Raw genomic sequence first — 24,432 nt, forward strand, 5'->3', positions numbered from 1 at the left:
ATATGTACTGAATACAGCCATGCCCATCTATCTACTGTTGCTTGCAGCTGCTTTTGCACTGGGACAAAGACCCCGTGGCCCACAGAACCTAAACTATTTACCATCTGCCCCTTTATGGAAAACATCTGCCAACCTCTGCTCTACAGATGAAGAGTTGAGTGAATTGTGTTTCCAGGAGTGAGGAGGGCGCCCTGGGCTGGAACCGCTGACAAGGCTCTGCTAGGTTGTGACTGCTCCTTCGGGCTGGAGTTGCCTCATCTGTAACAGGAGATGGCTTGCATGAAGGCTCTCTACAGCGTCTTTCCAGCTTTGACCATCTCTAGTGTATCAAGATTCCAGTGTGTTCGGTGGCCCCCAGGTGGCCAGTGGGGCAGAGGGGCAGCACTCTTGTCTGGAACAAAGCCACGGGGCCCAGGGAGTCACGTGAGCACATAGGGCACCGAGCTGAACACAGACCTGGGGAGCCAGTGTGTCTGGACAGAGCAGATCTGAAAACTGGCCCCCTCCAGGTTTCAGAAGCAGACGATTTGGGCCACTTTCATGTGTCCTAGTTTCGTAGATTATATGAAACCCAGTTCTGTTTATTTCTGTATTTAATGGCTGCACTGGGTCTTCGTTGCTGTGTGGGCTTTTCCCTAGTTGCAGAGTGGGGGGCTACTCTCCAGTGGCGGTGCACGGGCTTCTCATTGCACTGGCTTCTCTTGTTGCAGAGCAGGGGCTCACTAGCTGTGGCGCATGGGCTTAATTGCCCCACGGCATGTAGAACCCTCTCAGACCAGGGATTAAACCTCTGTCGCCTGCACTGGCAGGTGGATTCTTATCTACTGAACCCCCAGGGAAGTCCCATGTAATCCAATTCTTTAACCCTGGGGAAGAAGGAAATGGCTGATGCTAAATATTGGGGACCTGGAGAAGGGCATGGCAACCCACTCCAGTATTCTTCCCTGGAGAATCCCATGGACAGAGGAGCCTGGTGGGCTACAGTCCAGGGGGTCACAAAGAGTGGAACATGCCTGAAGTGACTTAGCACAATTAATGGTGAAGGCTTGCAAGGCATGATAGCAGAGGCTGGCAATTTGAAATTCAGGTTTTCAAAGTCCGGTCTAGCACTTCCAGCAGATTTGTGGCAATTGATCAGGTAACTCTCATGTCCATAGAGTCTCTGTGGTGCTTCCTGTTTTCTCAGTTCTAACATGTGGCTCTTTATCCACAGTCCAAGGGATCACGAGTTGTCGGCATCGTTGCTCCAGCCTGGTGTCTGTCGCTATGGAACCATACTGGCCTGCTGCTATGGCTGGAGAAGGAGCAGCAAGGGAGTCTGTGAAGGTACTTTTGTAAAAACTCAGACCACCCAGTGCTCAGGTGGTTGGCCTTGGTCCTGCAGTTTTTCTCTGTGATACCATAAGCTGTCACCAGGTTGCCAGTGGCTTTCCCAGGGCAGGGACACAGTCCTAACTGACTCGCAAGGTCTAAGTTCTTGTGAGATCTCTTCCCATTCAAAATATGGCTGACACCATCACCCTTGATATGATGTGTTTGTTTTAGGAACCCTGTTTCATCAATTCTTTCTGCTGTTCTCTTAGTCAATATGGCTGTTTTTGTTTTAATCTAGAGAAACTGAGTTAGGCAAAAACAGATCAAGAAATACCTCATTCTAATTATAATTTTTCCAACCGACTTCTAATGAATTCCACGTTTTAATTATGAATCACCCAACCAGTAGGCTTTGGTCACAAACAAGAAGGTTAGCCATTTACTTTGTAGTTTGGTTACTCACATTTTCCAAGTTCATCGTCCCTATTTCTAGATGGTTTCAAGGGATGCATGCATATATATGCAAGATATGCATGGCTGTGCTGTGTACATTTCAAACTAAGTTTCCATAAGTTGCTTTTGACATCATTTCTCAGACCAGTGTTAGGAACTCCGAGAGAGGCCTCTGACAGTTTCAAAAGAGTTGGGGAGGCTAGGGATGAGCACAGAGTTTTGTGTTGCATTGTTTTTCATGTAAATTTCTATAACAATTGACAGTCGCAGTGTAAAAGAATCAAATCTGTATTCTTCATAGCTGACTAACCAGGGGTACATACTTTCAGGGCAGGAATCTGGTCTCAGGGCCTTGTGTAACTAGTAAGTGGTATAGAACCTGAATCCTTAATCTGTTAAGTGGGATGAACAGACATGTGCATGCAGTACTTTAGGCACTGGTACGGATCATATTGGATTATAAACTGTAAAGCCCAAGAGTGTTACCAATTTTTAAGAATAATAAGTCTACATTCTTTTTCTGCTTTTTCCCTGCCCCAACTTCCTCTTCTTTGATTTAGCTGGTTTAAAAAATACTGTGGGCAGACTGTAGCTACGGGCAGAACTTGATCATGTCTGAAATCCATGAAACATTGGAGGACGTTGATCTTGCTCTCACATGTTTAGTGAAGTCGCTCAGTCGTTTCTGACTCTTTGCGACCCCATGGACTGTAGCCCACCAGGCTCCGCCATCCATGGAATTTTCTAGGCAAGAGTGCTGGGGTGGGTTGCCATCTCCTTCTCCAGGGGATCTTCCCGACCCAGGGATTGAACCGGGGTCTCCTGCATTGCGGGCAGATGCTTTACCATCTGAGCCACTAGGGAATCCCCCCACATGTTTGATATTATGTAAAACCCTACACTGTTGCAGTTTCCTTATGAGGAGATGACAAGAGTGTGAAAATAGTAGAAGATATGTTTGAAGGTCAGCACTGCCTGCCTAGCAAAAGAAAGTTAGAACATTCCCCTGGGACTTTGTCAGTTGAAAAGGGTAGTACTCACACTGGTCAGGTGGGTCATGATCAAGGGCATTGTCTTGAGAACCAGACTGCCGTGGGTGACCTTGGGCAAGGTAGATAAGCTTGCTCAGGTTCCATTTCCTCCCTTGCAGACTTCTGTCTGTCAAAGCAGCAGGTGATGAGGGGGTTCAATGTTGCATTTTTCTCCTTCTAAACACAACATGATACATTTTTATTTGAAGTCAGTCAGGTGGAAAGGGTCAAAAACCACATGGGATATCTGATTTGGAATCTCTCTTACAGTCACACGAACCTCAGGACCTCCGGCCATAAAACTTGCATGTCTCTGGTGTATAAATGAGGGTGAGCTTTGCTTTTCTGGAAGGGCTATTCTCTAACTAGATTGGAGCAGTCTGACCATAGTGCACACAGCCAATCACATTCTCACCACTTTTGTGGCCAATATTCATACCAGAGGCCTGAAAACAATTGAAAGCCAGATGCTAAAGGGCATTCCAACACACTGCTCCCACTGCGTGTTTGGCAAGCTGAAGAGATGGTCAGCCCACCCTCTGCCCCTATCAAATGTTGACACAGTAAATGGCAATGATTTTTGTATCTATGATCTGTATCATATTACATCCAATGGGCATGGTCCTTCTTGATGGTAAAGTCATACGCTCCTCGAAGCACCAGGTAACAGGCTGCTTAGTCCCTGATCACCAGTCCTCTGGTTTCTAAGCCGTGGGGTGCATGGTGATGAGACAGGAATGCATGCCAACTTGCCTGAACAGGCAGAGCCAGGCTCCAGCCTGTGAGGGTGCAGTCTGCCCCAGCCTTCACCTCCATTGACTGATCAGCCCTCAGTCCTTCAGAGGCCCTGTCTCTATGCCAGAGCTTTCTAGATCTCAGTCTCTGCCCTGCTTAAATCTGTTCCCAGGGCAGGGTCTGCCTCACTCAATATCGTTAGCCTTCAGATATGGTTCACTTAGTGAGATATGGGAGAAAGAGCCAGAAAGAGTGGATAAACACTCCAGAAAGATGGAGGAGTTTGCAGGGAAATTAAACAAGAGAGCTTCCTTTATCTAAAGCACACTTAAATCTCAGGCCATTTTAGACACAAACGGAATTTCCCTATGCCATAGATTGGCTGTTCCCATCACAGATCCAATATTACCGTAAATCAAAAACGTCTTTCTGGAGTGCTGACCTCCAAACAGCAAGGGTATTAACATTCACCGCTTCTCCTCTCTTCTCTTTGGCATTTTTCCTGGGCTTTCCTGTCTGGACTACATTGAAAATAACTTTCCAGGGAGCAATCAGAGGTTTGGGGGGCTTAAAAAAAGGTTTATTTTTCTAACATTTAGAGTTAAAGCTGCACCTCCAAGAACATAACCATAACAAAACAGACCCTGGAAATCCAATTCTATCTCATTTGCCTCCAAAAGTAGAAGAACTTTGGTGGGAAGCGTGTTTTCCCCTACCTTCTCTCACTTACGATCTACTTCAAGCCTTGAAATGTTTCCCTGTCCAAAGTTCTACACTTACTGTTTGTCATTCAAAACTATTTCAGGGTCTAACATGTTCACACTATTACATGCAGATGGAGAAACAAAGATGAGCGTTTATATCCCTGTTCTGAAAGCACTTAGCATCAGATAGTAGATAGAAGTCAAACATAGAAGCGAAATATCTGCCCAGTTCTTGATATGATGCAGATATCAGTTTCGTGGGAGAAGCCTGCCAGAGTTCTGTGGAGTTCTCAGAGATGAGCAGAAGTTCACGTGTGGCTGGAGAAATCTGTACAAGCTTCTGGAAGGAGGGGCCCTACAAGGTAGTTCTTGAAGGATTGTTAGGACATTAACCATTGGAGTGGCATGCCTCCATGACCACCACTATTGCCATCACCATCACGCTTGTGGTTCCCATCCTCGGGACCGGAGGCAGCGTCTCCCTGCCTCCAACCTGTGCTTTGTTCATTTTGGCTGATAACACACAGAATGTAAAAATTTTGATCATTCAAAAGAGAAACGGGGAAATAATACAGAAGAGAAAAAAAAAATAAAAAAACAGTAGAAAGTGGGAGAAGGACCTTGGCCCAGTATAACTATGGAGTTTCTTCCAGCTCACAAATCATATTCCTTTTGTTAAATCTTTTGTGTTTACATAGAAAACTGGCTAATTGTGATGTAGGAGGCTTTTTTTTTTTTTTTTGAATGCCACTGGAGGTGTGGCAGTGCTAGGCAAAGTTATGGTCAACTTGTACTTGTGGGGTGAAGGGGGTGAGGAGATGGGGGCCAGTGATGTAGTTTAGAAGTGAAGCACTACTCAGTATTTTCAAGGTGAAAATAAACTGGAGAGGAAGCAGATCACCCTCTGTATTGTATGTCACCAGGGATTTCTCTGCCACACAGAAGGCGGCTAAGTTCAACACGTGTGCATTTCACTGGGCTGACTGTTCTTTTTAATTTGTTTATAGAAATATAGTTGACTTACAATGTTGTGTTGATTTCTGCTCCACAACAAAGTGATTCAGTTATATATATATATTTGTATTCCTTTTTAATATTCTTTTCTATTATGGTTTATCACAGGATATTGAATATAGTTCCCTGTGCTGTACTGTAGGACCTTATTGTTTATTCATCCTATATATACTAGCTTTCAGCTGCTACTCCCAAACGCCCAGTCCTGCCCTCTCTCATCCTCCCTTACCACTGGCTACCACAAGTCTGTTGTCTATGTGTGTGAGTCCATTTCTGTTTTGCAGATAAGTTTATATGTCTCATATCTCAGATTCCACATGTAAGTGGTATCATAAGGTGTTTGTCTTTCTCTTCCTGACTTACTTTAATTAGCATGATAATCTCTCTAGGTCCATCCATGTTGCTACAAATGGTATTATTGTGTTCTTTTTCATGGCTGAGTAATAGTCCATTGTATATATGTATCATGTCTTTTTCACCTTTTACCTTTCAGTGGATATTTTGGTTATTTCCATGTCTTGGCCATTGTTGATAGTGCATGTATGTATCTTTCCAAATTAAACTTTTGTTCAGATAAATGCCCAATAGTGGGATTGCAACTCTATTTTAGCTTTTTTGAAGAACTTCCATACTGTTCTCTCTAGTGGCTGCACCAATTTACATTCCCACCCACAGTGTAGGAGGGTTCCCTTTCCTATATACTCTTTCCAGCATTTATTATTTGTAGACTTTTTGATGATGGCCATTCCGCCTGGTGTGAGATGATACCTAATTGTAGTTTCGATTTGCCTTTTTCTGATCATTAGCCATGTTGAACATCTTCTCATATACCTATTGGCTCCTATTCTTTAATTGTCAAAATACCTTTTCTTTCGACAGCTCTGTGTGAACCTGGATGCAAGTTTGGTGAGTGTGTGGGACCAAACAAATGTAGATGCTTTCCAGGATACACCAGGAAAACCTGCAGTCAAGATCAGTACTAGAGACCATGGTGGTAATAGAGAGACCTACCCCAGGGCTTTCAGAATCAACTCAGGCAGTGCAGTGGTGTTTGGGACACAGTATAGCACTCAGGATTCTGTAGTTTGTAACTCCGATCTTCAAATGAAAGTGGTTTCAGAATAAGATTTTTCAATCAATCTCTTCTAGAAAAACGTCAAAGTCATTCTGATGCTTTTGTTAGGATGCCAGATGAAAAACATTATTTTCCCTCTGAACAATATCGTTTATTGTTTTTTTAAGCTGAGGAAGCAATGCATATATTTTATTTAAGAAAATCCAACAAAAGGATAGAAATTAAAAAGTGAATGTGAACACCCACGGTCCATCCTCCACCCATAGCTAAGAGTTTGACCTCTATCTCTGCAGTTTCTTTTCTGTTATACTTACAAATATGGCTATTTCTCATGGGCATTTTTGCATGTCAGCACCCAGAGAGCTGTCTCATAATTTTTAAGGCTGTATCCTAGTCTCTAGAGCAAATGCTTGTGTCATTTACGTAAAAATACTTTAACCACTATTACAGAAGTTGTCCCCAATGTTTTGCCACTACAAATAGCACTATATCAGTCATTATCCTATGCATATCCTTGCACCTTTGAGTATTTTTATAGGGTAAATGGGTTTCCCTGGTGGCTCAGAGGTTAAAGCATCTGCCTGGAATGCAGGAGACCAGGGTTCGATCCCTGTGTCTGGAAGATCCCCTGGAGAAGGAAATGGAAACCCACTCCAGTACTCTTGCCTGGAGAATCCCATGGAGGGAGGGGCCTGGTAGGCTACAGTCCATGGGGTCGCAAAGAGTCAGATATGACTGTGTGACTTTCACTCACTTCACATAGGGTAAATATCTAAAAATGGAATTGTTGGGTTGAATGACATTCATATTTTTATTGTAATTTATATATTTTAAAAGGCAATTTATGACTTTTGTCATAGGCTGTTTATCTGAAGATATTAAACTGGTTATAATATTAAGAACAGTGGATCTTAAGGTGGCCAGTTTTGTTCCCTAGGAAGACTTGCCAGATACAATACATATCCCTAGTTAGATTTAAATCTTATTTTAAAATGCAATTTCACATAAAAAAAAAAACACAAATAATTTTATAGTGTATGTAGGTTGCAAATATTGTATGGGACATATGGGACATATGGGACACTGAACAAATATTAGTCATTTTTCCGAAATTCACATTTACCCGAGCATCGTGTATTTTTATTTGATAAATCTGGAAGTGTTACCCCTGAGGTCATCTGGCGGTGCCTGGAGACATTCGGAGGGGTTACTACTGGCATCTGGTGGGTAGAGCCCAGCTGAACATCTATAGTCACAAGGCAGCCCCCAGCTAAGGGTGATGTGGCCCCAGATGTCCACAGTGTGGAAGAGCCCAGGCACCAAGAAACCTGCGAGATTAAGAAAGGGTCCCCTGTTCTATAACACAGTTAAGCAACAAGCAGAAAATTCAGTTCAGCTGCCCTTAGGAAAGAGCCTTGCCAGGGTTCTAGAAGGGAGAATGGAATTCCAGAGAAAGCCAGGGGTCTGCCCCACTCTGTCCCCACCGCCTCCAGCTCACTGCCAAGGCCAGAGGCTCACATAGCCTTTCTCTGTGCTGGCAGACCTGCAGGCTCAGGGAGGAGCCTCTAGCTCTCCTGTCCCCACCCCAGGTCGGGGGCCAGTACCGCCAAGGGGCTCCTTAGAACCATGTCCAGAAGGCTTGAGGGAAGTGCAGCAGGAGCCATGCTCTCAGAATTAATAATTCAACCATGTCCCTTAGCAGAGCTTTTCCCACCAGAAGACCTGGTTTTCCATATGTCTTGGATTCTGTATCAAGATACCTTCTCAAGAGAGTTGGAATGGAGAAGGTGTTTTTTCATGCTGCTTTTCAAGTCCCGGCAAAGTATTCACTTTGAGGGAGTGTCCAGTGGCTCAGATATGGGGCTGTCTGGCTTCTCCCCACAGCCTCCCTGCCCCAGGGCCGCCTGATGAAAGTCCATGTATATCCACTGATGGCCACAGGCTTCAACCCAACTGATGTCTTTCCCCAAAATGCTACTTCCAAGAGACGCCTCTGACTTAGCACCAAGTGATGGAATATCCCTGGCTTTCCTGTTATGTCCAACCAGCATTATTTGATTCATGCATTTGAAGCAGTTAGGATCCATACAGGAGATGGTAGTGTACAGGGGACTGGCAGTGGACAAGGGGGTTCAAGTGTCCAGCTAATGTGCTGGAAAAATCTCCATGTAAGGTTCTTTTCAGAGGTGAAAGCAGCCACTTACTTATTTTCCAGAATGGCCTTTACCTGTTACTGTGCTGAATTTTGGTCTTACATGGAATTTGGTTCTTTTCTCCTTTCTATATCTGCCTTGGGAGAGTTATGACACGTGGCACCCACATCACCACGTGCCCAAAGACGAAACCCATGATGGCTTTACAAGTTTTTTTCCTTATGTATCATTTTTTATTTTAATAAATGCTACTTCATTATTAATGTTTCATGTTTTAAACCCTGAAAAGCTTAGAGAAGAAAGCCCCTCTCAATCTTCCCAGGAGGTAACCATTATAAACAGGTAGAGCCTGGTGTCCCAAGGTTTTTTTTTTTTTTCCTGCTTGTGCCACATTGCTTGCAGGATCTTAGTTGCCCAACCAGGGATAGAATGCGGACTCCAGCTGTGAAAATGCTGAGTTTTAACCACTGGAATGCCAGGGAATTTCCCTAGGCAATTTTTCCTATGCTTATTTTTAAAATGTGGCATCTATATACATATTTTTGTAAACTTTTGGGTATCAGCATCCTCTGAGCACCTTGATATGGGATGAAATATTGTTCTGTGACCTGACCACCAGTAATAGCTGCCTAGCAGGGCTCGCTCAGGAAAGGTGTGAGACAAGGCCATTTGTCCATCATGAGGCCGCTCAAAATAATAATTGAAAGGAGACTGTGCTGTTAGCATCTGTCACAGACTACCTGGAAGAGCTTTAAAGGCAGCAGTATCTAGATTATGTTTTAACTTTTTATTCAAGTAGGAAACACAAAATTGTACACCTGTCAACAATGTACAACTGTGTGAATGCTCAAGAACACCCATGTAGCTGGCATTCAGATCAAGAAATGGAAACTTAGCCTCCCTGAAAACCCCTCATGCTCCCCTCCATCACTTGACCCCAGCCCCCAACAAGGGACTGTACCTTGTCTCTCACACCACAGAGTCACTGTGCCTGGATTGTTTCATTTCTTTCACTCATGCCTGGTTTTCAGTGTGCGCATTTGTGTCCAGCTTCTCCCAGTCAGGATCATGTTTGTGAGTTTCATCCACAGTTGTTTGTACTTGTGGTTTGCTCAGCCTCACTGCTGTACAGTGTTCTATTGCGTGAGTGTACAAGTCATTTATCCATCCTTTTCAGAGGAAAGATTTGGATTCTTCCTGGTTTGAGGCAATTCAGAATAGTGCTACTGTGATCATTTTAGCATGTGAGTTTTTGGTGGTTTAGTTGCTCAGTCGTGTCCAACTCTTTGCTATAGCCCTGCAGCCTCTTCTGTCCATGGGATTCTCCAGGCAAGAATACTGGAGTGGGCTGCCATTCCTTTTCCAAGAGATCTTCCTGACCCAGGGATTGAACCAGGGTCTCCTGCATTGCAGGCGGATTCTTTACTGACTGAGCCACCAGGGAGTCTGGTGGGCGTGTACCCATGTTTCTGTTGGACATTTGCCCAGGAGTGGAATGGCTGGCTCACGAGTGTCTGTATCTAGCTGCCACACAGTTTTCCAGAGTGGTTGTGCCTATATTTGCATTCCCATCAGCAGTGTAAGATGTTTCAGTTTGGTCCATATTCTCACCAATGCTTTAATGATGGTCAGAGAAGAGGTGAGTCACCACCCTTTGTACCTACCTCCACAGCTGGCGTCCAGGGAGGCCAACCCCGTTCCACATCTGGGTGTTTCCTCCTTCAGTTCACCTTTCTCCATTTCCAGACTGCCCCCTGCAGATGTGAATGAGTGTGGATTCAAACCTCGGCCGTGCCAACACAGATGTGTGAATACACAGGGTAGCTACAAGTGCTTTTGCCTCAGCAGCCACATACTCCTGCCGAACGCAACATGTTCCAGTAAGTTTCAGCAGCTGGCCTGCTCTCAGCCAATCCAGAGGCTTGACCTTTGCCATTTAATGCTTGGGGCAAAGTTAAATTAAGTTATTGGAAGGGAAACATCCACCCCAAAGACTCTCACATCACCCTAGACTAAAACATCTTTGCACACTTTTTTTTTTCAATTTATTTATTTTTTAATTGAAGAATAATAGCATTACAGAATTGTATTGATTTCTGCCAAACATCAACACGAATTAGCTATATATATATATATATATGTTCCCTCCCTCTAGGACTTATATTAAATTGTAGTAAAATGCATATATTGTGCAATTCACCATTTTGACGATTTTAAGTGTACTTCAGGCATTTTATATATTCACAGATCAGATCACATCAGTCGCTCAGTCATGTCTGACTCTTTGCGACCCCATGAATCGCAGCACGCCAGGCCTCCCTGTCCATCACCAACTCCCAGAGTTCACCCAGACTCACGTCCATCGAGTCAGTGATGCCATCCAGCCATCTCATCCTCCGTTGTCCCCTTCTCCTCTTGCCCCAAATCGCTCCTAGCATCAGAGTCTTTTCCAAAGAGTCAACTCTTTGCATGAGGTGGCCAAAGTACTGGAGTTTCAGGTTTAGCATCATTCCTTCCAAAGAAATCCCAGGGCTGATCTCCTTCAGAATGGACTGGTTGGATCTCCTTGCAGTCCAGGGGACTCTCAAGAGTCTTCTCCAACACCACAGTTCAAAAGCATCGATTCTTCGGTGCTCAACCTTCTTCACAGTCCAACTCTCACATCCATACATGACCACAAGAAAAACCATAGCCTTGACTAGACGAAACTTTGTTGGCAAAGTAATGTCTCTGCTTTTGAATATGCTATCTAGGTTGGTCATAGCTTTCCTTCCAAGGAGTAAGCATCTTTTAATTTCATTTATACATTCACAGTGTTGTGCAAACCATCACCCCTCTCCAGAATACCTCCATCACCCCAAAAGGAAACCCTGTCCCCATTAGCAGTCACTCCCCACTCATCTTCTCCTCCACCCCAGCCCTGCATTCTATCTCTCTGGATTTGACTGTTATGGCCTCATTGCTTTTAAATAAAAAGACTAACTGAGGGGAAAGATACATTTAGTCTCTCTATATATGCACAGATGAATTAGAATTCTTCATGAAAAAATAAGCATACTGAAAATATAAGCATATTGTTTCAGCAAGGTGATAAATCTCAGTTCCATCTCAGGACATCAGTTCTTCCCACCAGCTATCTTTCTCACGCCCCTTGCCCCATGCTCAAAGATTAGTGTCTCTTCTTGGAAGTCCATTCCAGTTCACATTCCTGGAAAGAAAAGCCCTTCTCTGATAAAGAGAATCCATGTCCTGTGGGGCCTAAATGTCTATATCCATTCATTTATTGAGAAGGAAGGCTTTTCAGGTTTTATGTTGCAGCTGAAAAGCAAATCCATCTGCCCTGCCACCCCCAACAAGCCTGCAGCTTGGCCTTCTGCCAGCTTCCCATGGTTGCAGGGTCCTCTGACTCCCCAGCCTATCCTGGGCTCTCCCTCCATTGGTTGTAAAATCCAGGCTCCTGCACTTCCCCCACCCCTGCCTCACCCATGAGCTGCTGGCTCCACTTGGCAAAATGCCCCAAGACCACTAGAGTCTCCATTAGCAAGCATGTTTAAGAGACAAAGCAGGCATTCAGAGAGTCTTTTTTTTTTTTTTTTTGAGTATTTAAAAAAAATATTTATTATACGTTAAACAGAAACCCCCAAGAAACAAATACGTAGCTTAATGAATCCTTATAAAGTCAGTATCCATGTAACCACTACCAAATAGAACTTTGCCAGAACTACCCTGGTCACCCCCCAGCCCCTTGGGAACAACTGTCCAGGGTTTTCTAGTCATCACGTAACATTTTTAAAAAGATACATGCTAATGGATGTTTCTGAAACATTCCACAAAAGCCTTTTTAGTGCCAAAAAAGATATCTTTCTCCAAATGGAAGAATGAAATAAGGTAAATTTTGAAGATTAATTTTGAAAGGAGACAACTAAAGAGAAAAGGAATAAACTAGAAATATAACCATTGGTCAGTGTTTGCTACATTGCCGTGGTCTGGGTGTCTGTCCTGGTACCCTCTTTGTCTATTACTATACATGTGAGGTTTGCCTCTGCCTCCCTGTTTATAGCTTCCAGTGGCCAGGTGGCCCTGAATGTCTCTCACGGATGCTGATTTTATTTACCCAGCCCTTTGCAGTCTTTTTCGTCCAGCTGGTTGACTGGCATGTTATAGATGCGGGTGTATAAAGAGAGGACATTCACTGTGCTCCCCTGTTATAGGCACTTTTGATCCATATATACTGGAACACTACTCGGGATATGTGTTTTTGTGAGACACGGTCTATTTAGCAATGCGTGACAGAAAAATCAAACTAAATTATCTTTACTTTTAAAAGCTGGAGGCAAGCAGTTCCAGAACAGGTCAGCAAGGACTCCGCCTCTGCCATCTTCAGGGTATTGATTTCATCCTCATGCTTGTGGCCTTGTGGTCACAATATGGCTGCCCTAGCTCCAGATATCACACACACATCAAAGGTAGGCAAGACCAAGGGAAAAGGAGCGATGCCGGGAAACAAACGCCTCTTTTGTGTCCATCCGTTTTGTCATGCAGCAGCATCTTTTCCAGAAACTCCAGCAGACATATTTTAATATCTCTTTGGCTATAACCGAATCATATGGCCACTCCCTTGTTGCTGCATGGGAAGCTAGGAAAAAGATATGTAACTGGCTTTTCAGCCTCAGTAATGGGAATGGCTTTTGGGTAGCTGATCACCTTATCTGCTGCGTGTTTTAATACATGCACCTAAAAGACAAGGTTTAATGATTTGAGTGACTCTCAAGGAGGCTAGATATGAATGGAGAGATGGGTAGAATTGGCACTTTTTTACCCTATTTATTCAAATGAATCATCTCCATCAGAGGTTGCATTTCAGCCAGTAGTAGAGACCAGCCAGGTGACGTAAAGGATCTTGTATAGGAAGAGAGAGAGATGCCGTCTTTGGTGACTGAGGGGTGCATGCTCTGCCTAAAGACAGGCAGGTGCAATGCATTGGCCAACAGAATCAACCATGGGGCCAACAAGACACCACCCCTGCACAGATTCCATTTGGATCTCCATCTGGGACTCAGATGATGAAGCTTATCCTCTGATACCATCCCACGTGTTACATTTCATGTCTCAGGGATCGTTCCTTAGTGAGCTTTTTTTATCATCTCCTGGGGAAAAAGCTAACCCGTGCCTATTTTCACAGACTCTAGGACGTGTGCCATGACCAACTGCCAGACAGCTGTAAAGACACGGAAGAGGGGCACACTGTCTGTGTCCATCTCCGGGCCTCCGCTTGGCCCCCAATGGAAGAGCTTGTCTAGGTAGAGTATCTGGAGCTACCTCCTCCCCTGACTTCTCCCTTTACTCCATTCCTCCTTTTTCATCCGTCACAACCTACTTGTTGACTAGACATCGAAAGTTCCTGAAATGACAGATTTATGTCCATTTCCATGACAACATTTATAGCACGAATGTTCTAGATGCACTTTGCTGTGCTAGAGGAAACACTTTTCTATAATTTGTTGGGTTGCCTGATGCCATAATGGAAAAAGATACAAGTAATTTTATTTTTGTATATTTACCCTGCACTTTTTACTTCAACTACCAAGTTGTATATACTCTTAGTGTATTTAACTATATTGCACTAAAGATAGATAATATTATGACCAAGTTAACACATAGCATTAATATGGGATGTCAAACCAGACAGAATGTTGAAAGAGTTGTTAATCTTTTTTGATGGAAGCAAGCAAATAGCACTATGATTTGATATTCTAACTTCTGGACTACAATAGAAATACTTTTCAGTTGAGGTGGTTGGTGTTTATTTACCGTAAATGTATTGATACATAACTTGATAAACCACATTTAGAAATCTCACTCAAATAGATCCTAAATCAGTTAACCACTTTAATAGAAGTCTGTATAAATTAAAATTTTGGTTCTGCTCTTTGAGAGGAGGCAATTATTTAATTAAATTCACAGGGTTTAGTGCTCTTCAGTAAAATCAGATTTATGTCAAGGCTAATTCTTGACCAAATGAATCCAAGTGTTCACCCACCTCTTTGATTTGTCAAGTGCCATTTGTATTGGAGGAGAAACTTGATGTACATGAAAGTGATCCCTGAAAAATAATTTTGGTCAATCCAACACTTACTCGTTAATTATATCAAGAATGCAAAAAGAACAATAAGCCAGCACCAAATTTCTTGTTTAACCACTGTTTCAAAATAATGATGGCTCCAAATTTACTTGATTTGACATCTGAAAGTTAAGGCAAAGTCTGAGTCTTAATGGTTTGGTCAGCATAGCTGTCAGCCCCTCGGTGATGTGACTTTCCATGGTAGCAAAGGAAGGAAGCCTCTTGTCTCCTAAGTTGCATCATGGCTTCATTCCACTTGACCCACAATGTATGTACCAGTACATTCTTTAAAAACCATGTTTCTATGATTTGGGACAATATGACAGGATTTGGGGGTGGTTGCTAATGAAATAATTCTTTCATAAAATGCAAGCTTTGAATGTTTATTAGGTTTGCCATGCAATATCCATAGCTGGAAGAATATTAATTCCTTCAGCAAAATGGAGGGTCTGTGTACCAAGTGCCACCGTATGTTCCCTGCCTCAGAAAAGGCAGGGCCTAATGAGAGAGAAAATGTGAATAGAAGTAATGCCATTACAGCAAGATAATACCTCTAAAATAAGCTGTACAAAGTGATAGAAATCCAGTGAATGTGCCTCGGGGATCCAGAACTCTTCCCGGAGGATAGGACATTGGTAGCAGAATAATCAGAGTTTTCCAGTGAAAAAACCACACGTGTGTGTGTGTGCTATGTGCTCTGGGTGCGGGCACGACAGTGTGTTGGAGGACTCCATCTTTGGGGAGCCCAGAAAGCTCATCACTAAAGATCTGGTGCAGAAGGGGTACCTCAACTACTGCCAGGTGCCCAATAGTGATCCTCCGGGCTACGAGTTCCTGTGGGGCCCGGGAGCTTATGCTGAGACCACTAAGATGAAGGTGTTGGAAGTTCTGGCCAAGATCCAGGATACGGTCCCGAGTTCCTTCCCAGACCTCTATGACGAGGCTCTGAGAGATCAAGTGGAGAGAGCAGGGCTGAGAGGCATTCCCATTTCTCCAGCTATGGCTGAGGCCAGTGCCCCTTCCAGGGCCAAGTCCTACAGCTCCTCCCACATCTAGGGAGGGGTCAGCACACTTTGTTCCCTTTGTGTTGGAAGAGAACAGTCCACCTCTTAAATAGCACGGGGTAGTAGGGGTAGGGGGAACAAAACCCATATGTTCACCACAGTTTTAAGTAGTATGGGAGTTTAGGTACAGTTTTAGCAAAATATGCATGTTTTCCTTTTATTCATATGAATAATATCTCTCAAAAATAGATGATTTAGTTAGGGAGGTAGAGGTGTTTTGTACTTTTAAATGTTTAAATAAACCTTCATAAAGTTTATTTTGCTTCAGAATCTAGGTTTATTAATGTCATGGATGTCATGTTTACTGCTCTTAGGTTTAAGACTAGGAGTTCATTATTTGTAAACAAGTTGAAAAGACTTCAATATATTCCTTATGGTCCAGAACAAGGTAACATAACATTGGAATAGAATTTTACTTGGAAATGCGTAAGAATCCTAGAGATATGTATTTGGGATCACAAAGCTTTCAGAGTAAGCACGGGTTTATTCTTTGTTTGTCTTCTTAACTGTCCTCTTTCCTTATAAAAGTTAAAAACATGGACCTAGATTTGCTTAGTTTATTCAAACTGTATGACACTTAAATCATAATAAAAGAGAGTCTTTGCTCATTATTTCCTTTTCTCCCAAATTAATTGACCATCTTCTGTTTAGAAGGCTGTCTTATAGTACTGGGTTGGTAAGATAATGAAGCCCAAGCCACTGCCCATGGAATTTTGAGTCTAGCAGCAGGTACCATATAAGGAAGGTGGTGAGCTAACTCTAAGGAATAAACAAATCATAAATTTAAATGGGGGAGGTGTGGAAGAGGAGGTTCCAGATGAGAGCAAGCAAGTCGAAGTTACCTGATTCAGGCGGCATTGGGTCTTGGGAAAAGTCTAGTTCCTCGGTGGGAGGTCATTTTCAGTCCAGATGCATGATGGGCTAGGTGAAGCTGTGGGAGTGATGCCAGACACTCATATGATGGTTCTCAGAGGTGAGTCTGTAAACCTGGAATATATCTAAACCACATGTTCACCATTATTTGGGGATATCCGCAAACCATAGGGAATGGAAGGGGCCCTGTGCACTTGAGCCAGGGCAAGTGAACACTCAAAATACACATTTTCATCAAAAGCTGTCCAGAGAGTTTCTGAGAAATAAGGGTGATACCCACTGAAGCGAAATGCCAAGACGTCACTGGACTGTCTCTCTTTTTCTGGGATGGGAGCACCAGAGCTTGCTCTGTTAAACGGGCAGTTTAATTAGGTTATGTTTAGTGTAATTTGGCAAACTTTAAGGGAGGGCTCAATTTTTACTGTCAGTGGGATTAAATTAGGGGTGGTTTGGACAAAAACAAGCACCTGAGAGGGAAGTTGCTGGTCCTTGAGACAAATGAACTTGTCCTTACATCCATGTGGAGAAGATAACCCCAAACACATATTAAAACAGGTGCTCAAATAGGGAAATACTGCTTAGTTTTACTTGCTTGGGAGCATTAGTGCTGATGTGGATTTGTTTATTGCTTGGAGTTGCATCTTCTCTAGCCTGGAAATAAAATTATGTGATGGAAGTTTGTTATCATTCGGGGTCAAAATCACCTTTGTAATAACTGCCATTCATTCAAAGTACCAAAGCTTGTCTCATACTGTGCCAGGTGATTTACATACAACACACATGTCTGTGGTCCTACACTATAGACTCTTTCAAACACAATTTTCAGATAAAGAAGCTGGAATAAAGAAGCTCAAATTCAAAGCTCATAAATGATAGGAGCTGGACTGAACCCCGGCACTGAATTCCTCCAGAGCCCATACTGTGCCACTCGTCCAGGATGAGGCCAATCTTGGGTCACTTCCTCTTTCTGAACATTAGTCCAAAAGGTATTTCACATGTTAAATAGCAGAATTTCATACCCCAAACACGGTTTTGGAATAAAAGGCCCCAGAAATAAGTAACAAAAAATGAAAATAAAAGTGAAGTATGTATAAGGAAGGAGACAGCATTCAGTGACAATTTATCTACAAAGGAAAGGTCAGTAAACCGCAATAGATCAGGGATGCAGAAAATCATTTAATTCAGCCCCTTCCTCTCAGAGAGTAAATCTGTTAGAGTGAAGGTTCTACAAGAGGCTGTGTCTGGTCAGTGAAGAGAAGGAAGAGATCAGCGTGTTTTCTCTGATAGCACACCACCTATGCTGGGGCCCCTACGGGACTGCAGCTTCCCCATCACTCCTGGGACTCTACCCATTCTCTGTGAGATTTGTTGCAGGCAGACTAAGACTTTTCAAAGACGTGGCATTTCCCAAGAAGTCTTTCATAGAAGAGACAGGAGTCAAGGTAAAGACAGATGAATGAGGAACTGAAGTCACAGAGAGACTGGCCTGTGTCTGCTCTCAGAAGGCCAAGACAGGGCTGCCAGGCTGTGCATTCCCTCACTTCTTTTCAGGGCTTGCAAGGACATGGTCTTTGGTCTACATGGGTCACCTTAGGTTGAAAGAAAGAGGAAATCCAGAGTCCCCCAGGAGTCAAGGTGAGGCACCTGAGTGAGGGCATACCCATACACTGAACACAGAGGGCCCCAAGAAGCCTGAATCCTGATGTCGTCCCTGAAGGCACAGGTAGGAGTAGCCTCGTGTGGCATTCCCAGACTTTCCCTCTCTGGAACCACAGGGAGTGAGGACCTTAGGCTGAGAGAGCTCCCTTACATAAACAGAGAAAGGAGCCCCACACCCTGCCAGGAGTCAAGCTTTGGACTTATGAAACCCCTGACCTCAGAACTCTGAGGAAACCGCACAGAACCCTGCCCTTCCTGGCATCCCTGGGATACCTGCTCATTGTTGACATGACATGCCCATTTCCTTCTATGAAGTCACAAGTGGGGTTGGGACATGGTCCAAGGGGTATAGCCTAGGGCCAGCAGTGAGATTATTTCCAGGTTTTCCAGAAACCAACTGAATACCCTGAAGATGAAGGGTACCACACACCCCATAACCATATGATTCATCTCATCCTCTGCACCTCAGAAGACCAAGGACAGGTATGGATGGATGAGGAGAATCTTACTTTTTCCTAGGGGTCTCACGGAGATGCTTGCCCTACTATAAGAAAGTATAGTAGTAGACGGGGTGGACCTAAGGGGAAGGGAGGGTAGACTTTCAGGCCACAACAGAGGTCAAAGCAAGGACTGAGGGATCATCTACCAATAAAAAGAAGTGATAATGAATCCAGCCCTGTTCCTTGTAGCCCTTGAAGAACCAGGGCAGAGCTATCAAGCTGAAGTTCCACCAACATTTATTTATATCAGGTGTGTAGGAAATGAAACCCTTAGTATGAAGGTGCAGATACTATTCCAAGAAAGGGGTGGGGACACCAGGCCCTATGGGGAACCAAAGGAAGCACTCTTAATTCATGTTGAGGACTCCAGAGGCCAGGACAGAAAACTTCCCCCTGAGCACTCAGTACTGGGTGATAACTACTGACTGGGGTGATAAGCTGAGGACCTCTTCATTTCTCAGAAATCCCAGGGAGCTTTGTGATCCCAACTAGAGAACAGCAGAGGGAATGGGTCCTATGACTGGCCACTAGTTGGGTGGTGGTCTTGAATGCGAAATAACAGATGCCTCTGTGTAGGAGACTACCAGCCTCTTCTGTCACCCCAGCGTGCCTGAGGCAGGGGTAGCAGGATGAAGCCTAAAGATCACTCTAATTTCCTTCAACATGTTTCCCAAAGGACAGCTGATTAGGAGAATAGGAACCCTGGGGGTTTTCAGAACAGTGCCCTCAAGAAAACCACAAATGTAGCCTTCCTGATAACCAACGTGGTATTTCCCTGCTGCGGCTGCACACTCAACCTTCGTCTTCCTGTGTGCCCTTATCACCTGCCCTCCTACTCACACTTCTAATCATTGTCCCCCAGCGCAGTCATCATGCCTCGGGGTCAGAATCATAAGCTCTGCATCCGTGAGAAACACCACCAGGCCCGATATGAGCCCCAGAGTCAAAAGGAAGTTCAGCCCGCTGCAGTAATGGAAGAGCTTCCTTCTACCTCTTCTCTTGTAGAAGATAATTCACAGAGCTCATCAGCTACTGGGTCAAATAGCACTTTCCAGGGGTCTTTGGAAGCCCCATCTACTACCAGCACTTTTTCAACTACTTCTGACACAAAATCTGATGAAGAAGATACCAGTCAATATGAGGAAGAGTCAGATTCCTCCAATGTCTCATCTTCTACCGAGAACGCCTACAGTGATACTCTGAACAGCACGACAAGTTTGTTGGAACAGTTCCTTCTGCATAAATATAAAATGAAGCAGCCCATCATGAAGGAAACCATGCTGAAGATTATCCACCCAAGATACCATAACCGATTTGCCGAGATTCTCAAGAGGGCCTCTGAACACATCGAGGCTGTCTTTGCAGTTGACTTGAAGGAAGTTGATTCAACCATCCACTCCTATGACCTTGTCAGCAAACTGAACCTGCCCAACAATGGGAGAGTGTGGGATGGTAGGGGCTTACCTAAGACCGGTCTCTTGATGACAGTTCTGGGTGTGACCTTCATGAAGGGCAACTGTGCCGCTGAGGAAGATATCTGGAAATTCTTGAATATGATGCGAGTATATGCTGGGAGAAAACACGTCATCTACGGAGAGCCCAGGAAGCTCATCACCAAAGATTTTGTGACGATGAAGTACCTGGAGTACCGCCAAGTTGCCAACAGCGATCCTCCACGTTACGAGTTCCTGTGGGGCCCACGAGCCCATGCGGAAACCAGCAAAATGAAAGTCTTGGAGTTTTTGGCAAAAGTCAATGATACGGTCCCCAGTGCCTTCTCATCACAATATGAAGAAGCTTTGCGAGATGAGGAGGAGAGAGCTCGAGCCACAGTTCCAGCCAGGCCCGGCACCACCAGGCATGTTCCATGTCCACGTCCAGCAGCTTCTCCCACCTCTACTGAAGACCAAAACTTTTAAAAAATCATCCAGATAAGAAAATTTGACATCAAAATAGGGACTTTTGCCGAAATGGGAAGCAATCCCACAATAATACTGCTGGGACAATGGAATGAAAAAATAAAATGAAAAGAAGTTCAAAACATGATCAACCTTGATTGTTCTCCATCTTTTCTGTCTTCTGTTTTGTAAAATTAAATAATTTATACCTCGATATGCTTCTTGAAAGATGCAGGAGGTATTAAATCTTAACAAGTTAGACCTCTTACTGTCTTCATTCATTTTTTGAGCATCTGCTCTTTGAAAGGCTCTGTGCTAGTTCTGGTGAGGCTAAGATCAAGACCTCCCCTATGCCCATCAACTTTAGAAACAAGGAGCTGCAATCACATAAGCAAGATCCTGAGATAGCCTTTAGGAATGACAGGAAAGTAAAAAGACTATCCAGGAAGAAATCTCTACCTGGGGTAACGTACCGATTTGTTAGGCTTTCCACAACAAAACCCCACAGAATGGGTGGCTGAAATAACGGAAAATTATTTTCTCAGAGTTCTAGAGGCTGCAAGTCCAAGATGAGGGCTGGTTTGCCCTGAGGCCTCTCCCCTTGGCTGCCAGGTGGCCACCCTCTTCACTTGGCATTCCTTTTGAGTGCATATATCCCTGGTGCCTCCTTTTGTGTCTCAATTTCTTCTTAAAGTCACACTGGGTTATGGCCCATCCTAATGGCTTCATTTTAACTCAACCGTCGCTTTAAAGACCTTATTGCTAACTACAGTTGCATTCTAAAGTACTCCGAGTTATGCCTTCAATATGCATTTGTGGAGGGGACACAATCTGGCCCCTAACAGACAGAAATCTCAATGTAGGAGATTCCAGGACACAGACTGGTATTCTACGCACATCGTCTCCAGGGAGTTTCTGAGATGTAAGGGTGAACTCCCTTGAGGTGTTTAGGGAAGAAGGACATTCCTCCCTTTACCCCTTTTGAATTCGTGTGGTTGGACTACTAGTAAACTTGACACAAGACAGGGTAACAGGAGAAAAAGAGACAAACTGCAATTCATGTGCACAAGAAGTGTCATAGAAACGGGACCTAAGAAGTGGGCAAAGCAGGCAGCTTCTTTATTTTGTAGACAACAAAACAATTTGTGAGGAATCGACAGGACAAATCAACTTAGGTTTTAGGTACTCAACTAGTAAGGAATCTAAACTGAATCTGTACCCAGGGTAGTAAATGAAAGACTTAACAAGGTGTGTGTATACAGGCGTCTCTGCTTGAACTGCCTATTTCTGGTTAGAAGGGTTTCCCTCTGCCTCCAGACGCAGGCAGTACATCCTTCCTATGAGATGTATTTCCTGCTCTCAGGGAGGCAGATATCAGGGGGCGGCGGAATGTCCCTCCTCTGTTGGCTGTTTCTTAAGTAACTTGAATTCAAAATAATCAATATGCCACTGTGGTATACTTGGGGGCAGAGCGCCCTAAGCCTTGACAGGTCCCTCCTCTGAAACTTGCCTGCAAGTCTCACATGGTAAAAGCTGATCTGGTCACTGTGGGGAGAGAGAATGGATTAGTGGAGTCCTCCAGTTCATGGCAGCAGTTGCATAATTCTGAGAACAGGTCAGTTCATTTAATGAGCGGTATCTCATTTCAATAGGTGGTGATGCAGGTGGGCTCCCATGTGGAGCACAGACCTGCCAAAGGCACCATGGGCTTACTGTGGAAGGGCAAATTTAGCCCTTCCACCAACCAACTGAACTAAATCTACTTTTCTCAAAAAGCAAAGAAAGGGAATGTTCTACAATACCGTATTAAGACTTTTCTTTGGGAGTACCTTAAAAACACTTTCAATGGTAAAGACAAATTGCTTGTGGTTTAAACATCCAGAGGGCAAGATACTTTATCCCTGACTTCTTGATTTCTTCAAATAATTACAAATTATTCTCAGTAGAAAAATTAGACTCATTTTCTTCACAAGTCTATGAGAGTTTCAAGTCCCCATCCTAACATAAGTGGCCCTGTGGCATTGCAAATCTCCAGTCAGTGGAACAATTGGTTGACTTTGGCAGTCTCTATGACTAATGCACTAACTCCAGCCAATCGAATGAACTGAAACCAAGCGTGTTTGAATATTTGGTCTACAGATAAGCCTACTGGGGGCATTCAAACAAATGAGGTGAACTTGACTTTTCTGGTCCTTTCAAGATTATGTTCAGAGGAAAGCTTACCCAACAATTCAGCAGAGCCAAGCCAAAAACATCCACTCCCAAAGCCTTCCTTTCAACAACAAACTGTCTTTGCATTTTGCTAAAATTTTGTTACTTGGAATTAAAAGCTTATTAGAAGCAAGTCTCCCCTGCAAGCTGACATATTCAATTACAGTCATCTGTTCTAGAGAACAGACTGCGTCTAGACAAAAGAATACCACTGTGGCTTAGAAGGGACACGATGCGTTTCAGAGGCTGATTTGAGGCCTGGGTGACCGTTTTTACGATCTGTGCTGGGAACACCGTCTGATAAACTGTTTTGCAGTTTCCCAAATGCACGTAGAGACAAAATGACCTGAATGACTATAGCCGAGAACAAAAAAACAATGAGAGTAAAGGATGGAAGAAGAAGGCATAAGCCAAAGAGAAATAGGAACCAGAACATTAAAAGTGCAAAATAAAAGCAAGCAAACAAAACCAGATTAATAGAAATTAAAGCCAAGATTCAAGCTTTGTGAGAGAAAAAATTCTAGTCTTTGTTGCATGTTCCAGGATCTTCGCAACAGTGTTTAGGGCTGGGGTGGTGGTGGTGGTGGAGGGGGGTGAGTTATTTATTCCCACCTTTGTGGAATAAGAACAAGCAGTTGGCTGGCTACAAGAAATTAAGGATCTGTCCTGGGAACGTCCTCCCCAAACAGAACCATATTGAGAGCACATCACAGGAAAGGGAATAGGCTAGGTGAACTGGCTGGTCCTGATAGAAACTTGTAAGAAAGCAGTCTTCACAGTTTGAAACGTTTAGGCTTAAATGCACGTCTAGCACTTTAGTGACTAACAATGCAGTAGACGTGTTCGCTCTTGGGAAGAATCTCAGTTTAAATCAATTTTCCTAAGATGAGTTTACATGTGCTATAAATCACGTGGGCTCTGCGAGGCCATTGCCAATATGGAAGAATAGGACTGTGCTCCCCAATGTACCCCCACGTCCCCCCACCCCCGGCCCAGGAAATTGGTCATCATTCTGAGAGACTGAAAATGCAATCATTGTCAATTTTCTGGTTTCCATGGCTTAGAAATCTGAGAAGGCAGGGGTTCATTTCTTACTACATTTGCCCCCTAGGTTGGAGAAGGAAGATGCAAATAAAAGGAAGGACATGATGTTGGGCAGTTGCTAAGAAACATGCAACTGAACACAAACAGCCACTTAATAATGGCCAAAGAGGGTATGCGCTATGATAACATCAGCCATGATAGTGCTGCCTGTCACCCCAGCAGGGGCCAGTGCAGTGGGGAGAATGAAAAAGAAGGCAGTCTTGTTAGGGAAAATGTAAGAAGATCTGGAAAGGGAAATGAAAGCCTGAGGCCACTCTCCTACTGAGATGGTGCCTTGTGGGAAAAGGTAAGCTTTGTGCTATTTTCTACTAGTAATGCGGGTGGGTGAGACTGCTTTCCACTCTACCACTTGCTCACGTGGTAGCCCAGAGGTCTTTGAAAGAACTGGGCCCTGTGAGTTCATTGCTCAGGACTCCAGGAGCCAACCCATGTGCCTGACTTGATCAGCCTCATCAAGAGGGAAAAGGAGGCTTCCCTGATGGCTCAGTGGTAAAGAATCCACCTGCCAACGATGGAGACATGG

At 43.9% G+C, this 24,432-nt stretch overlaps 1 protein-coding gene across 3 annotated transcripts in view; it reads left to right on the forward strand.

Annotated features, from left to right (window-relative positions):
- LOC129639268 (melanoma-associated antigen B5-like) overlaps nucleotides 1-20,847 on the forward strand; it is a 90,829-nt gene extending 69,982 nt beyond the window's left edge. For 2 of the 3 annotated variants that reach the window (XM_055564321.1, XM_055564322.1), the window contains exons 2-5: nucleotides 1,214-1,326; nucleotides 12,807-12,945; nucleotides 13,662-13,779; nucleotides 19,559-20,847. In XM_055564321.1, coding sequence (XP_055420296.1) covers nucleotides 1,214-1,326; nucleotides 12,807-12,945; nucleotides 13,662-13,779; nucleotides 19,559-20,615 — 1,427 coding nt within the window. In that variant the 3' untranslated portion in view covers nucleotides 20,616-20,847. Of the gene's footprint in view, nucleotides 1-1,213; nucleotides 1,327-12,806; nucleotides 12,946-13,661; nucleotides 16,674-19,558 lie in introns of those variants that run through there. The other variant, XR_008708319.1, reaches the window with a different exon arrangement.
- The last annotated feature ends 3,585 nt before the right edge of the window (nucleotides 20,848-24,432 follow it).

Source organism: Bubalus kerabau, chromosome X (assembly GCF_029407905.1).
Source record: "Bubalus kerabau isolate K-KA32 ecotype Philippines breed swamp buffalo chromosome X, PCC_UOA_SB_1v2, whole genome shotgun sequence".
Classification (NCBI taxonomy): domain Eukaryota; kingdom Metazoa; phylum Chordata; class Mammalia; order Artiodactyla; family Bovidae; genus Bubalus; species Bubalus kerabau.